Source organism: Pipistrellus hanaki (genome assembly GCF_964339955.1).
Source record: "Pipistrellus hanaki genome assembly, chromosome: 5".
Lineage (NCBI taxonomy): Eukaryota > Metazoa > Chordata > Mammalia > Chiroptera > Vespertilionidae > Pipistrellus > Pipistrellus hanaki.
In genome coordinates this window covers 65,878,049-65,892,684 of record NC_140507.1, presented here as the reverse complement: position 1 = coordinate 65,892,684, position 14,636 = coordinate 65,878,049, and the positions used below count along the sequence as shown (strand labels likewise).

General features: G+C 35.9%; 1 protein-coding gene across 2 annotated transcripts in view; it reads left to right on the top strand.

The window, feature by feature from the left end:
• Positions 1 to 14,636, top strand: part of GLRA3 (glycine receptor alpha 3) — a gene marked incomplete at both ends in the record, with an annotated part of 133,539 nt that overhangs the window by 108,063 nt on the left and 10,840 nt on the right. Inside the window, 2 exons of one of the 2 annotated variants that reach the window (XM_084883454.1) lie at positions 6,126 to 6,269; positions 8,614 to 8,658. In XM_084883454.1, coding sequence (XP_084739580.1) covers positions 6,126 to 6,269; positions 8,614 to 8,658 — 189 coding nt within the window. The remainder of the gene's footprint in view (positions 1 to 6,125; positions 6,270 to 8,613; positions 8,659 to 14,636) is intronic. The other variant, XM_084883453.1, reaches the window with a different exon arrangement.

Genomic DNA, 14,636 nt, shown 5'->3' with positions numbered 1-14,636 from the left:
AAAACTCCCATAGCTGCACCCTAGCTACAGCAGAAATGAGAGATAGCCTTTCAAAATCTTAGTCCCTTTTTTCAGTTTTTTTTATTTTTTTATTTAAAAAATTTTTTTTGCGAGAGTGAGAAAGATAGAGAGAGAGAGAAGAGAGAGAGAGAGAGAGAGAGAGAGAGAGAGAGAGAGAGAGAGAGAAGAAGGGAAAGAGAGAGATAGAAACATGATTGAGCCCACAAGCCGGGCATGTACCCTAAGTGGGAATCGAACCTGCAACTTTTTTGTGCACGGGACTATGCTCAACCAACTGAACTACCCTGGCCAGGGCTCCCTTAGCCTTTCTGGTTGCACTTGTCTTATCTGGTGGCTGGAGGAATTAGCCAAGTTTATCACTTTGGAAATAATGCAATTGTTATTATGCTTCCCTATTATATCTTATTCCTTTTTAAAAAATACATTTTTATTGATTTCAGAGAGGAAGAGACAGGAAGAGAAATAGTATCATCAATGATGAGAGAGAATCATTGATCAGCTGCCTCCTGCACACCCCACACTGGGGATCCAGCCCACAATCAAGGCATGGCCGTGACCTCTTGGTTCATAAAGCAACACTTAACCACTGAGCCATGCCATCCAGGCACATTTTATTCCTTAAAATAAAAACTTTCATGTGGAAAATAAATTTGGTGTTCTAAGCATCCTTCATCCATGAAGAATTAGGAGGATCCTAACCAGCATGAATGTGACATCAGGAGGACTGCTGTTGTGTTGCTCTCCAGGATGATTACATGTCAAAGCTCACAGCATGCTGTGCTGTGTGACTCACTGTTTATTACTCAAACTTTAATTAATGTCTTCCTGACAGTTCCTTTAGCTTAGATATCATCTTTACTCCATTTCACCACCTGTTTTTAAAACATTATTTCATCCTTTGCCATTGTTTATATTATTTCTCTCTCTGGCTTTAGGTCTTAAAAGAAGATCATCATGATTTTGAGACTAATATTATTTTTCCGATAAACATTACAAAGGGCAAAAATCTTCTACAGGTTTTATATGAGGGAGAAAGGTGGGATTAACTGTCCTACAATTTGGGTTTTACAAAGCCAAAGATGAATGAATAGCCAATGTGATCTGAAATAAAATACCCAGAACAAAAGTAATAAAATGTTCAGCCTGTCTCAGAGAAAAGCATTGAGCTGTATACTTGAGTCACTTGACCATTCCACAGCCAGAATTGCTTATCACAGTGTATAAGACAATTCTACAGAACTTGGAGAATCTGCCAGGATTGATTATCAGTAAGGGAAGAACACCTCACCCTAGTCAAAGGGCTATTTTAGCTAATCAAAAGAAATGCACTGTGATTTTTATACCATTTTATTAAATAAAATAAAAATTGAACCAAGAATTGACAAAGTAATCACTCTCAAGTGATTCCTGGAAAATTCATCTGATAATAAACCTGGTTGACAGGTTTACATGAGATGTTTTGTTTTGTAAACTCCTGGTTTTGTTTTTGTACTTTCAACTATAGCTGACGTTCAATATAACATGAATTTCAGGTGTAGAGCAGAGTGGCTAGACATTTATATAAAGTTCGAAGTGATCCCCAATAAGTCTGCTACCCACTGGGCACCATACATAGTTATGTCTGGGTTCTGGTGTAATCAATTCCTTATTATTTAATTTAAGTTGTGGCTGTTTGTAAATGCATTTTTAAATTTGTATTTCTGGATTGATAAATGGTAGTCTGGGTTATAATTTATAATTTAGTAAGTGTAACTTACTATCATTTTATAGTTCAGGCTGTTGTACAGGACATTATTGGTCCCAGGAAGCAAAACGTTTGACTATCTTTGAGTGGAGTAGGGGAAAGGCATGCATATTGACAGGCCTCTCAGCTACAGAATAGTGTATGTGCTGAACTTTTAACACGGCTCATCCAACGTACTTGTAAGAGAATATAAACTAAAACTGTTGTTGCCCAGTAATCTTATCACAGACTAGTGTAAAAGTCAATTTAGTGATGAAAGATTGCCTCAGATATATGCAATCTAAGTATCTCTCTGAATCAGAGAGCACAAAATTAAATGACTTCAGAGATTCACTATCTGGACTCTGTTATTTTTTCCTAATTTTTTTTTCTTTATTTTATTTTTGACATCATTACAGATATTCCCATTTTCCCTGATCCACCTTTGCCTGCCTCCAGCCAGCCCCATCCCACTGGCCATCTGGACTCTATTTTTCGCACTTTCTTCCAATTGATTTTACAGAACTTTGACTTGACACTATGGTGGGAGCAAATTTTTGGCTGAAGATCAGGGAAGTTTCCTTTTCTGTCACACTGAAATAATGACCCGCTTCTTTCTGTAAAGCAGTGGGTTTTGTTCTCTCATAAAGCTGCTTTATTATTCTATTCAAGATATCTTGAGCAGTGATCAGATTATAATCCACACTTGTCCTCAATTCTGTGCTTATAGGATCCCGTGTTTTGTTTCAGAAATACCAGTGCCTACCTCATCCACTCCCTCAGCCACTGAGGCTGGCTTTCTCTGGGTAGGGTTCCACATCTTTGTTATGTTGTTGGGGCTGACTGTGAGTAGTTCTGATTGCTGAGTTTTTAACAGCGACCTGGAGTACTTATTACCAAATGTGAGGCCCATCAGTGCCCTGATTTTTCTCAACTGTGGTCATTGCCAGTTTTCCAACTGAGGAAGACAATGGCAATAGTCCAGTCACCGTTAGACTCAAAGTGGACATAGAATGTCTTCTCTTTTTTCAAGCCAGTGATATTTTGGGAGGTTTTTTTATTTATTGTATCTTTTCCTAGCTTGAATCCTCCTATGCACACTTCCTTGTAACAGTGGATAAGTAGATGTAGAGAAAGCCATGCTCAGGCAAGCTCCCAGAGCATGTCTGCTTCCTAGGGCCAAGGTGATTTGGTTCCAATCTTTATAGTTAGGATGATTGATGATGATGATATGTATATATATAATAAGAAGCATGCAACTTTGCAAAGTAGAATGAATGCATTTTTTTTTGGGGGGGGGAATAGTATGATATAAGAATTCTACATAATATATAATACTTATATTTCTTTGCATGCATTATAAAATATTTTTTAGAATAAAAAAGACAAGGCCTTGCAGTAATCTAGCTCTGCACACTCAAATAATTTATCAAGCTGATCTCTTCTTGAATTATCATATGACAAGCAGGCAATGATCTAGCTCACAAAAACACTTCATTGTAATTAATGTAAGAATGGTGTTGAAGAGACTTGCATTGTACTTCAGAGGATAAAAATGTTTCCCTGATCTAATGTTGCTTCCCTAGAGCAACTAGATTGTTTTTATGTGATAAATACAATGCTAGGAAGTTGATTATCAATTTTAGGATCAAACCCAAAAAGTATAGAGGACTTTACAATATGTATTTTGTGTACTGACTTGACCTGTCAGATAAAAGTTAAAGAGGCTGGAAAGTTGATATATAGTGTGTTCTCCCATAGTGTGTTCACAGTTATAATTTTATAATGGTGCTTTAGTAGGAGCAGCCTAATAACTAGACATAGTTAAATTCATAGGCTCTGGAGCTAGGTTAGTTGTATTTAAGTCCTAACTGTGCAATTTGGTAGTTGTCTTAGTCCAGGCTGCTATAACAGAATAGCACAGATTGAGTGGCTTAGAGGCAACAGAAATTTATTTCTCACAGTTCTGGAATTTGAGAAGTCCAAGATCAAGGAACTGGCAGATTTGGTGTCTGGTGAGGGCCCCTTCCTGGTTAATAGATGTGGGATCTTCTGGTTAATAGATGTTGTGTTCTTTGATGGTGGGATGGATGCGGGAGCTCTCTGGGGTCCTTTTTATAGAGCACTGATCTGTCCTTTCATTATTCAGATTTAGTCTCTAACGGTAGCTACGTGACAAGTTATTTTACTGTGCCTCAGTCTCCACATCTCTAAAATGGGAATAGTTTTCTCAGTGGTTATGAGGATTAAAATATATTTAGGTAAGCACAAGTGCCAGGGGATTTTTGAACAGATTTGGGCAAAGGCTTGCCTAGGGCCAGAAAAGCCATCTGAGAGAGGTGGCAGAAAGGTGTTTTCTCCCTGGTTTTGCTTCTCCCTCCACAGTAAGTTTCCCCAAATATTGAGCCACTTCCTCTTTTAAACCACAACCTGTATTTGATCAAGATTTCCACTGACTGATATTGGATAAAAATAACTTTACCAAATAATAAAGATGAGGAGAAAGGAAAAATACAGAAGATATAAGCAGCATTGAAATAGTCAGATGTCCAAAGTGTCACGTTTTGTTCCCTATGGTAGCTACACACTGGTCCAGAGAAGTAAGTAGTGCATTTTTGCCTATATCTAGCCTCACTTTCTGCTTTCCTGCGACTATATCTCCTTGGAGAAGGGACATTTATTTCTACTAGTGGAAAAACAAACTTCTAGGTAACTGTCCATCCTAGGAAAACCTAAAAAATAGTTTTCATAAATATCTTTCATTATTATTCCTAATTCTTGGCAAATGAGATTCTTTCTCCTACATCTAATTGGCATGCCTAAAGTATGCAATAAAAAGAATGATCTCATGCTTATTCCACAAAAAGTAATGGTTTTACTGAAACTGCTTACATATAACATTTTAGCTGTATCATACACATATATTACAAGAAATTATACTAAAACTCAAAGGAAATTTTCCTTCTTGAGCAGTTGCCATATATAGTAAATCACTGTCCAGTTAATCTGAGAGCAAGATTAAAGCAATTTCTACCCTGCAGAAATAGTTCAGTAGTTGAGCATCAAACTATGAACAAGGAGGTCATGGTTTGATTCCTGGTCATGGCACATGCCTGAGTTTCACGCTCAATAATTCTCATCATTGAGGTTTCTATATCTCTTCCCTCCCTTCCTCTCTGAAATCATTTAAAATATATATATTTTCAAAAATCCTGAACTAAAAGAAAAATGTTTTTCTGCTAAAAGGGGCATTATTGAAACAACTGGTGAAATGGGAGTGGGCTTTAAAATTAGGTGGTGGTGTTTTATCAATATTAATTTCTTAATTTTGTAGGATGTATTGGAGTCATGTATGAGAGTGTTCTTTTTTCTTTAGAAAATATATGTAAGTATTTGGGGGTAATGGAGCATCATGACTGAATATTAGACTCAAATAATTTAGAGAGAAAGGAACAGATATAAAAATAGACATAGATATTATAACAGAGATAGAGATATATAGACAAATGTAACCAAATGTTTACTACAGAAGTGGGAGTTCTTTTTTACTGTTCTTGCAACATTTGTACGGTTAAAATGATTTCAAAATAGAACACTTTTTCATGAAGAAAATATGGAGCTAAAAAGGTAAACAGCATTATACTACCATGATGGTATATGTCAATGTGACTTCATACTTTTCAAGCATCCTACATAACAAAAGGCTAATGTGCAAATCCACCAAATGGGGGAATGACTGGTGGCTGTGACACACACTGACACCAGGGGGCAGACACTCAATGCAGGAGCTGCCCCCTGGTGGTCATTGCGCTCCCACAGGGGAAGTGCTGCTCAGCCAGAAGCCAGGCTCATGGCTGGTGAGCACAGCTGGATGGCAGGAGCCTCTCCCACCTCCACAGCAGCACTAAGGATGTCCATGTCCCACTGATGGTCCGGACATGCCCTGAGGGCTCCTGGATTGCGAGAGGGCACAGGCCAGGCTGAGGGACCCCATTCCCCCTCAAGTTCACGAATTTCATGCACTGGGCTTCTAGTTATACTATACTAATCTAAAAGTAAAATTACATTTCATCTTATTTTTTCTCATCATATGTACTATCTAATAACTCATTTGAAAAAAAAATTAACAAAAATATGTGTTTTGATGTATGACTAATATGTAAAACTTGCAAAGTCTGAAAAAATTCTTAAGGGAAAAAAACGTGTTGGTGCCATTTCCCTTTTCCCCTCAAGCTGGTATATACATGCTATACTTTAGAATAAGATATTCTGCTTTATTCTCAATGGAAGTAATAATACAAATCAATTTGTCCTCTCTCTCTCTCTCTCTCTCTCTCTCTCTCTCTCTCTCTCTCTCTCTCTCTCTTTCTTCCTTGGCTAGGTATCATACGTCAAAGCTATTGACATTTGGATGGCAGTATGCCTCCTTTTTGTGTTTTCAGCACTTCTGGAATATGCAGCTGTAAATTTTGTATCAAGACAGCACAAAGAACTTCTGAGATTTCGACGAAAGAGAAAGAATAAGGTAAGCAATTAAATGCATTGGGTTCACTGGGATACCAACTTTCACTAAAAAGTGAATTTGTTATATATATAATTTAAATATATTTTTATTTATTTCAGAGAGGAAGGGATAGGGAGAGAGAGATAGAAACATCAATGATGAGAGAAAGTCATTGTTAGGCTGCCTCCTGCACAACCCCTACTGGGGATAAGCCTGAAACCTAGGTATGTGCCTTTGATTGGAATCAAACTCTGGACCCTTCGGTCAATGAGCTTATGCTCTATCCACTGAGCCAAACCAGCAAGGGCTGTTATATTTAATAGGAAGTGAAGAGAGGAAGTGGATACTGGGGACTAAGTGATACGATTTTCCTTTGGTTTTGTCCAACTGAAATTTAAGTTGTCAAAAATAGCTTCAGGAAGAAAATGGCGACATCTAGCTATACTGGTGACAAAAGAGCTTTCTCAACTTCTTTCTAGTGTATTTCCTGAAAAGACACCAGCTTTTGCTTTCATTAACAAAAATGTATCATTTCTTATTTGCAATGTTAGAGGGGTTTTGGTGGTTTTACTTCACACAAGTCATCAAATATAGCAATTAAAGTTATTTTTTAAATGAATTATTTTGTTTCCATCAAATATTACCTGTTTATTAACACTTCAATGTTCATGTAGAACTAAGAGGTCTTTTTTGATGCATACTTTCATGTTTTAAAGACATTTCTTCTGAATTCCCATGGGAAACACAATGTAGTGTTATTTTTGTCCATCAACCTAATAATTTAAACCTAGAAGAAATGTTATTTAGAGCATCATTAGGAGACCACAGGAAGTTGTGGAAGTGATCTCCTGATTGGATTCGGATGTATAGAATGGGGTTGTTCCTCCATATGAAGACTTGCAATGCCATTACCCCTTTCCTCTTCTGTGTGGAAGAGTTTCTATTGGCCAGCATATTTACTTCTTTAATGAAAATGTGCCAGCTAATATTTTTAAAGAAATTGGAGTCTTAAGCAATAGAAAAATTTCATAGTTCTATAGTACACATTTTTAAGAATTTAATTTTTTAAAGGATTCCTTCTGGTTCCTGAATTATTGACTATGATTTATAGATTCATAAAACCTTTCAAAGCACTAAGCCATGATCTGTCAGTGCTGAGCCTACTCAGTATTAGTCATCTTCTAAAGTTATTGTTTACTCAGGCTTGTCTAATTGACTCCCGAGAATCATCACTACTCCAATAAATATCCAGTTCAGTGCAGCATGGAAGAAACATCAGCATTGGGATATACTGAGTAATTAATTCACTGGACAAAAAAAAAAAAATGCTAGATCTCGCATTTGATGAAATTGTTATGAAAAGGAAAGCATATAATTTATACATGAAAACATATTTTGATGGGAGAGTAATTTTTTTCATCTCCTTACCCGGACCTCGCCCCTGTCAGTTAGTTTTCTTAGACTTTTCTAGTTCATCCTCACTCTCCTTTTCATTCTTTTCCTCCCCTTATTCTGCCTCCCTTACTAGCTGTTTGTGCCCACTTTCTCTCTTTTGACCTGGTACTGGCTGAAACACTGTCACAGGACAAAACAGTACTGAATCCCAGGGCTGAAGCTCTTGTGTTTCCCTTTAATGGTTGCTGAAGACAATTTCTCCTTCTAATCTCATTAATCATAAGTAAGGCAATATTGATTTATTTTCCCTTCTCATTTTTGTTTGCTTTTCCACATTCACTTTCTATTTCCTTACCTTTCTCTTCCTTTCTACAATTTAAAATGTCTAACCATGTACTGCAAACTCTAGAGATGAGAAGCATTACACATGTGGTGTCCACATGGGGGCTAAGAGCTCGGACATTTGCTACTCCCACCTCATGTCAAACAGTCACAATATCCAGTGGATAACATAATAGACTACAAGTTTACTTGCTCAATTCCGGTTCCTCCTTTTAAAAAATTATCCGTAGAAGTTCTTTATTCAGTTTTACCACCTGTATGACTATTGGCATACAAATGTTTGACATCCCATCTTCAGCTCAAAGAAAGACAACAAGATTAATTTTCTAATAATTGGCACTCTAGAAAAATGCAGAAAAGCAAAAATAATACCTTATTATTTTCTAACCACTATTTGAAATGCACCATGTGCAAATGTTGTAATTAAAATTTAGTTCAGGGAAAAAAAATAATAAAATCCAGGGTTTTGTTTTGTTTAGCTCATTTCATACTTTGGGAAGTGGATGCATTGCATATGTGAAAAATCTATTAATTGAGATATGATTGTTAAAATGGTATATATAATTAAAACCAATTGTGAAATTATATTTAATCATGTATGCTTGATTCTCTGGTTTCTCAATCCCAGACAGAAGCTTATGCACTGGAGAAGTTTTACCGTTTCTCAGACACGGTAAATGCACTTTCTTAATTCTAAGTGGAGGAATGTGGTCATCGGTAAAAAAGCAGAGCGCATATTCTGCACGCAGGCAGTGTTTGGTGGGGAAACATCCCTTTGTGTAGTTAAAGCAAAAACACCACCATCCCCCTTCAGCTAAGAATACCATCTTTTCCTAATAATTCTATTTGTCTTCCCTCACTCAGTAAGAGGATATGTAAGTATTCGCCTTCATCTTATTTAACTAAGTTATGTGATCAGTCAAAATTTTTTTAATATATATTAAACAGAAGTATTACATATACCTTATTGTAGTCTCCATAAAAGAATGCTTTGACAAAATAAGTTTCAAATAAATGGGAAATTTATTTATTAAAAAAAAAAATTGAAAAGCAGCTCCTCTTACCAGAAAACAGAAATCTAAAAATCAGGCAAAAATAAAAAGCTTTGTCTTTTAGGACATATTCTGAATGTTAAGATATGTTAAGATAGTATAGTAAGTGAATAATTTTGGTTTTGATAGTGGCATCTATTGACATGTTTGATAAGAGATTACAAGGATACAGGTATAAATTCAGTGATTGAATTTAAACCTACCAAAGCCAAGAATTTAGTCTAGGAAATCATATACAAATAGTCCAGTCCACTAAACTAAAATTTCTGAGAAAAAAAAGTATTTTTTAAAAAACCTCTGCAGATGTTTCTACCACATGCTTTAGTTAAGAATAGACATAATATTAGATGAATGGACAATAGACATAAAATTAGATGAATATTAAAGTAATCTAAATTTTATAGCAGATATCTAGACCCAATATTATTTAAAAGTAGTTAAGTTTTCTTATATCATAATATATAATCTCTCAACTCTTTCTCTTTCCTCTAAAATTGCATATTTGTTCTCAACATAGCTAGCTACTTCTTTTTTTACATGACTCAGTTACCTTTACTTAATTATTTTAGCTGTAAATTTGAAACATTATTATTTGCATTAAATTTAAATAATCACATATAGTAGCCTCTTTGGGAGAGGTATATATTTCAATTTCCAGTCACTAAATAGTCAATGCTTATAGGAGCTTTAGTATAAACAATAAATACTCCTTTATTAAAAATACAAAAAAAAGAACTTTGATGAAAAATCAGGTTTACCATAGTAACAGTCAATACTGATTTTTTTTTTAAACAAAATGATTTTCAAGCAAATTTATTGAAAATTAAATTCATTCCATTTATTTTTATAATAATTGTCACGAAAATTTTGGATTAATCATTTTAACTTTTAAAAGACAATTTTCTGAACCTAAGAATTCTCAGTTGACCAAATTCCTCATTAAAAACAAACAAACAAAAACTATTTGGACACAGTCTTATCAATCTAAATCTTTAAATCAGCATAATGAGTCTAAAAGTTAATTCTGTGCCCTTTCTTTTCATGAGTACTACTGATTTACCTGATATTTTTTTCTTTAACTGTAATTTGTCAGAATAGGCAAAATACAATAGCCTAATTATAAAAAAAAAAGTCTGTCACAGCAGGGAACCTTATACTGATGTAAATATTATTCCTAGAAAAGTTTTAATTTGGCATAGGCAAATGACTTAGGCATTGTAGATAAGCTTTGATAACTTACTTGTTCCTCTATGGAGTTTCAAGTGAACCTTTTGTCTACTGTGGAGAAATAAAAGTTTGCTCTTGTGTGCAAATTTCCCCACCCCACACTGTCATAGCCTGCTGTGTGCACACTACCCACCGCACCTGCTCATACCGCCTATCTCCAGTACTGTGTATGCGTGGGTGTATGCATGGCATGAAAGTATTAGTTGCTTTTCCCTTTATGATATCATTACATTAGTACTGTAGGGTTATTGAGACATTCCAAAATATTTCTGAACATATGTGATTTGTTGAGAGACGTGGATGATATGGGATTGCTTTAATGCATTTCATGTAGCTTCTTCTGCGTTGCAATACAATGTAATGATGCAATGGTTTGTTGAGAGAAAACGCATTCACACAGTATTCTAGCACTTCCATCTTCCTACTTATTATGGTATTGACTGTTGTTTATATACACAGGTGAGATAAGCATGGACCATTAGTTCTAGATTTTGAAAGTAATTACCAAGTTTATAATTTGCTAGACATGATAGTTATTTTTTAATAATAAAGATATCATCGACTGTATTTTGACTACTTGTACAGAAACATCATTATTTTATTCACTTAAGAATTTATGTGTTATCTTTAAAAATAACTCAAGGTGATTTATAGAATAGTGAAAAATTGATTTTTCTACCTTGTGCATTTTGTCAGCTCCATAATCTAAGGACAAATACAAATAGACATGTACTCTATTTTGGTTGAATGGATGGTGTGCCAAAGGTGAAAGCAATTTGGCACCCATGTACACTGAATTATTATTTAATAGTTTTCATTATAGGTCGGTTTATGCTGTATTCCAGAGTATAAGATATTCTTTCAATAGGTAAATATTTCCAACAAATTTCTTTGTTACATATCTGAAGACAAATCTTTTTCAGATAATTTTAAACAAATTCTATTTCAATAATTCTGATATATGAAGGTTATAAATTTCTTCCTCTCTAGTAAAACAAAAGTTGTAAGAATTATTTTCTGAAAACAAATACTTAGAGATTAGGTTCAACAGAGCTATTTTTAGAGCTATTCTGCCTCTAAAATACTTATTTAGGAAAATAATCTATAATAATAAAAGTGTAATATGCTAATTAGACCAGACAGCCAAATGAACTTCTGAATGTTATTCCAGACATCCTTTTGGATGAAGCTGCCATGGTGAGGGCCAAAGCAGAGATAGTTAGGGGTGGTCAGGCAGGCAGGAGAGGAGTTAGGGGTGATCAGGCAGGCAGGCAGAGGGGTTAGAGCACATGTGTCAAACACAAGGCCCGCGGGCCAAATCCAGCCCACCAGGCCTTGCAATGTGGCCCGCACCGCGCTGTCATCACTGCACTCCGCTGTCAGTTTATGACATTGTCAGTTTATGACTGTTCAGTAAACCATTCGGCCCGCGATTTAGGCTGGATTTTAGATTTTGGCCCCTTCTCTGATTGAGTTCGACACCCCTAGGTTAGAGGCACTCAGGCAGGCAGGCGAGCAATTAAGAGCCAGAGGTCCCAGATTGCAAGAGGCATGTTCAACTACCGGTTTAGGTCCGATCCCTCTAACCCAGCAGTCAGACATCCTCTGAGGGGTCCCGGATTGTGAGAGGGTGCAGGCTGGGCTGAGGATCCTCCCTCCCCCACTGTGTACGAATTTTGTGCATTAGGCCTCTACTATTCAATAATAAAGTAACATATTCTTTATTTAATCTAATTTCATATGCATTGTAGGGACTACCATCTCAAAATTAACTAAAATAGGCTTATAGTACTGCTTTTTACACATGCTATCTACTACATTATATTATTTCACTCCATGATTATGACTTGGCACTGAAATAATCTATCATATTATGCTAGAAATAGATATATAAATAATTTAAAATTATTTAATTAATTTCTTATCAATCTAAAACATAGATTGAATTAAATTTTCACAATATTTCATGTAAAACATTCATTTTAAGCTGACATTTTACCATTCAACAATCTCCAAACCATTTCTGAATCTAAATTCAATATGCCAAGCATAATTCATAACTAATTCAAATATCATCTATAATAAATGTAAGGTTTTCATAGAAGTGAGGTTTTAAAGAATTTTATTCTGATAATTAACTTGCAACAATAAAGTATTTTAACCTCATCTATAATTGCATTTTTAAACACTTCTATTTTTAAATAATATATAAATGTATACAGATATATTAAACTGAATATTTTACTTTAGGCTAATACTTTAAAAAAACAATATTTTAATCATTCATGTTTTTTACCTTACCTTAGAATTGTCTAAGTGATTGTAATTTTTCCCAACAAAAATAAATTATTTTTTTATTAGTAATTTTTTTCAAAATCCACACTCTTGGAAATCATGTAACTGAAAATTAATAGCATTTCATATTTTCTCCATCTGTCACTTTCCTATTTGTCAATTAAAAGTTACAGAAAATTATTTTAACAAAATGACCTTTAGTTAACATTGTCATTATATAAAAACACCCCAAAAGAACAAGAAAGAAAAAAGCACCTCAAAGATATCTACTAGGGAAGAAACATTAGGATAAAAAGAACATATTTAATGCAGCTGTATCTCATAGCAATTTACATAACCATTACCAACACTCTTTGATTCTTTTTAAAAAAATATATATTTTATTGATTTTTCACAGAGAGGAAGGGAAAGGGATAGATAGCCAGAAACATCGATGAGAGAGAATCATCGACCATCTGCCTCCCACACACCCCCCACCAGGGATGCGCCCACAACCAATGTACATGTCCTTGACCGGAATCGAACCTGGGACCCTTCAGTCCACAGACCGATGCTCTATCCACTGAGCCAAACCGGTTTTGGCATACTCTTTGATTCTTAATGTTTATTTACCACTCACTGACAATCTTCATGCCTTCACTACTCCTTCACCACATAATTTTTATTTTGGTCATTTTTGAGAGCTAAGAATAGGATAGAAAATTCTTACCTCTTATGTATATTATAGTTGATGATAGAGATCAATGAAGCAATTCAACTGAATAGCTATATCTACACTTGAATTTTCAATTTATCTCCTGTTATGGAAATCAGGCTTTAATATAATCTATATATATATAAAAAGCCAGCGACCGAAATGCTGTAATGACCGGAATGACCAGTCACTGTGACGCCCACTGCAGCCAGCAAACTGGCCTGATCAGGGGATAGGGCTACCAGCCAACTTCCCATGACCCCTCTCCCCACCAGGCCCTGCCCCTTATTAGCCTCTCCCATCCTGATCAAGGGCAGGGCCAGCTGGGGGGAGGGTGGGGAGGCTAGCCAACCCCCTCTCAGCCCTTCCCCCAGGCTGGCCTCACCACTGATTGACCTGCAACTCCACCCCTGGGCTGGCCCCGCCCCTGATTGCCCCCCCCAATAGGAGGTGGGGCAGGCTGGCCAACCACCTTCAGCCCCTCTCCCTGCCTGGCCCTGCCCCTAATGGGCCTCTAACACCCTGATCATTCCCCTCCCCACCCCACAACCAATCAGTGGTGGGGCTGGTTCGCCAATCATCCACAGCCTTTTCCATGGCTGGCCAATTGCCTGAGGCCCCTCCCCACAGCTGGTCCAACCCTAATCAGGTCCCAATCAGGGTGGTCCAACTGACCAACCTCCTGCTGTTTTCTCCTCCCAACAAGCCCACCCCCAATCTGCCCCAATCTGCCCCAACTGGGGCGAGGCCAGCCGGACACCATCTGTGCATGAATTCATGCACTGAGCTTCTAGTTCTCTAAATAAAACGAAAAGCAGTTCAAATATTTCACAATATGGTGTTGATGCTTAATAACTGAAATATTTGTCTCATTTCCAAATTTAGTAAAAACAGACTCTCCTTAGAAAGAATTGTGCACTTAAGTACCTTAAATAACTTTTAACCTTCTTCGATGCCTACCCTTCTAACTTGATTGAAGCATATTAAGAGGATTTACTTGTGGGAAAATTAGCTATTCAAATTTACCTTTTTACTCAGCCATGTTCTTGAGCTTATTTTCAGTTTATTCTATTTAATTTCTACTTATACCTATATTTTTAGTTGTAAAGTACCTTAATTTTCTGAACACTAAATATTGGTTAACACATAGTGTCAAAAGTTTTAAATGTTTCTCTAAACACCTTGCTTTTGGGCCTTCTGTTCATTAGAAATTTAAGTTGAAAATACCCCTAGACAATGGAATTATATCAAAGAAATATTTTGAGCAATACTTGAAATAAAGAATCTTTTAAAATCTTTCATGTTTATTTTACCTTAGAATTTTCTAAGTGATGGTCATTTTAGAAAATTCATTGAAGCAAACAAACAGGATAATTTTGTCTC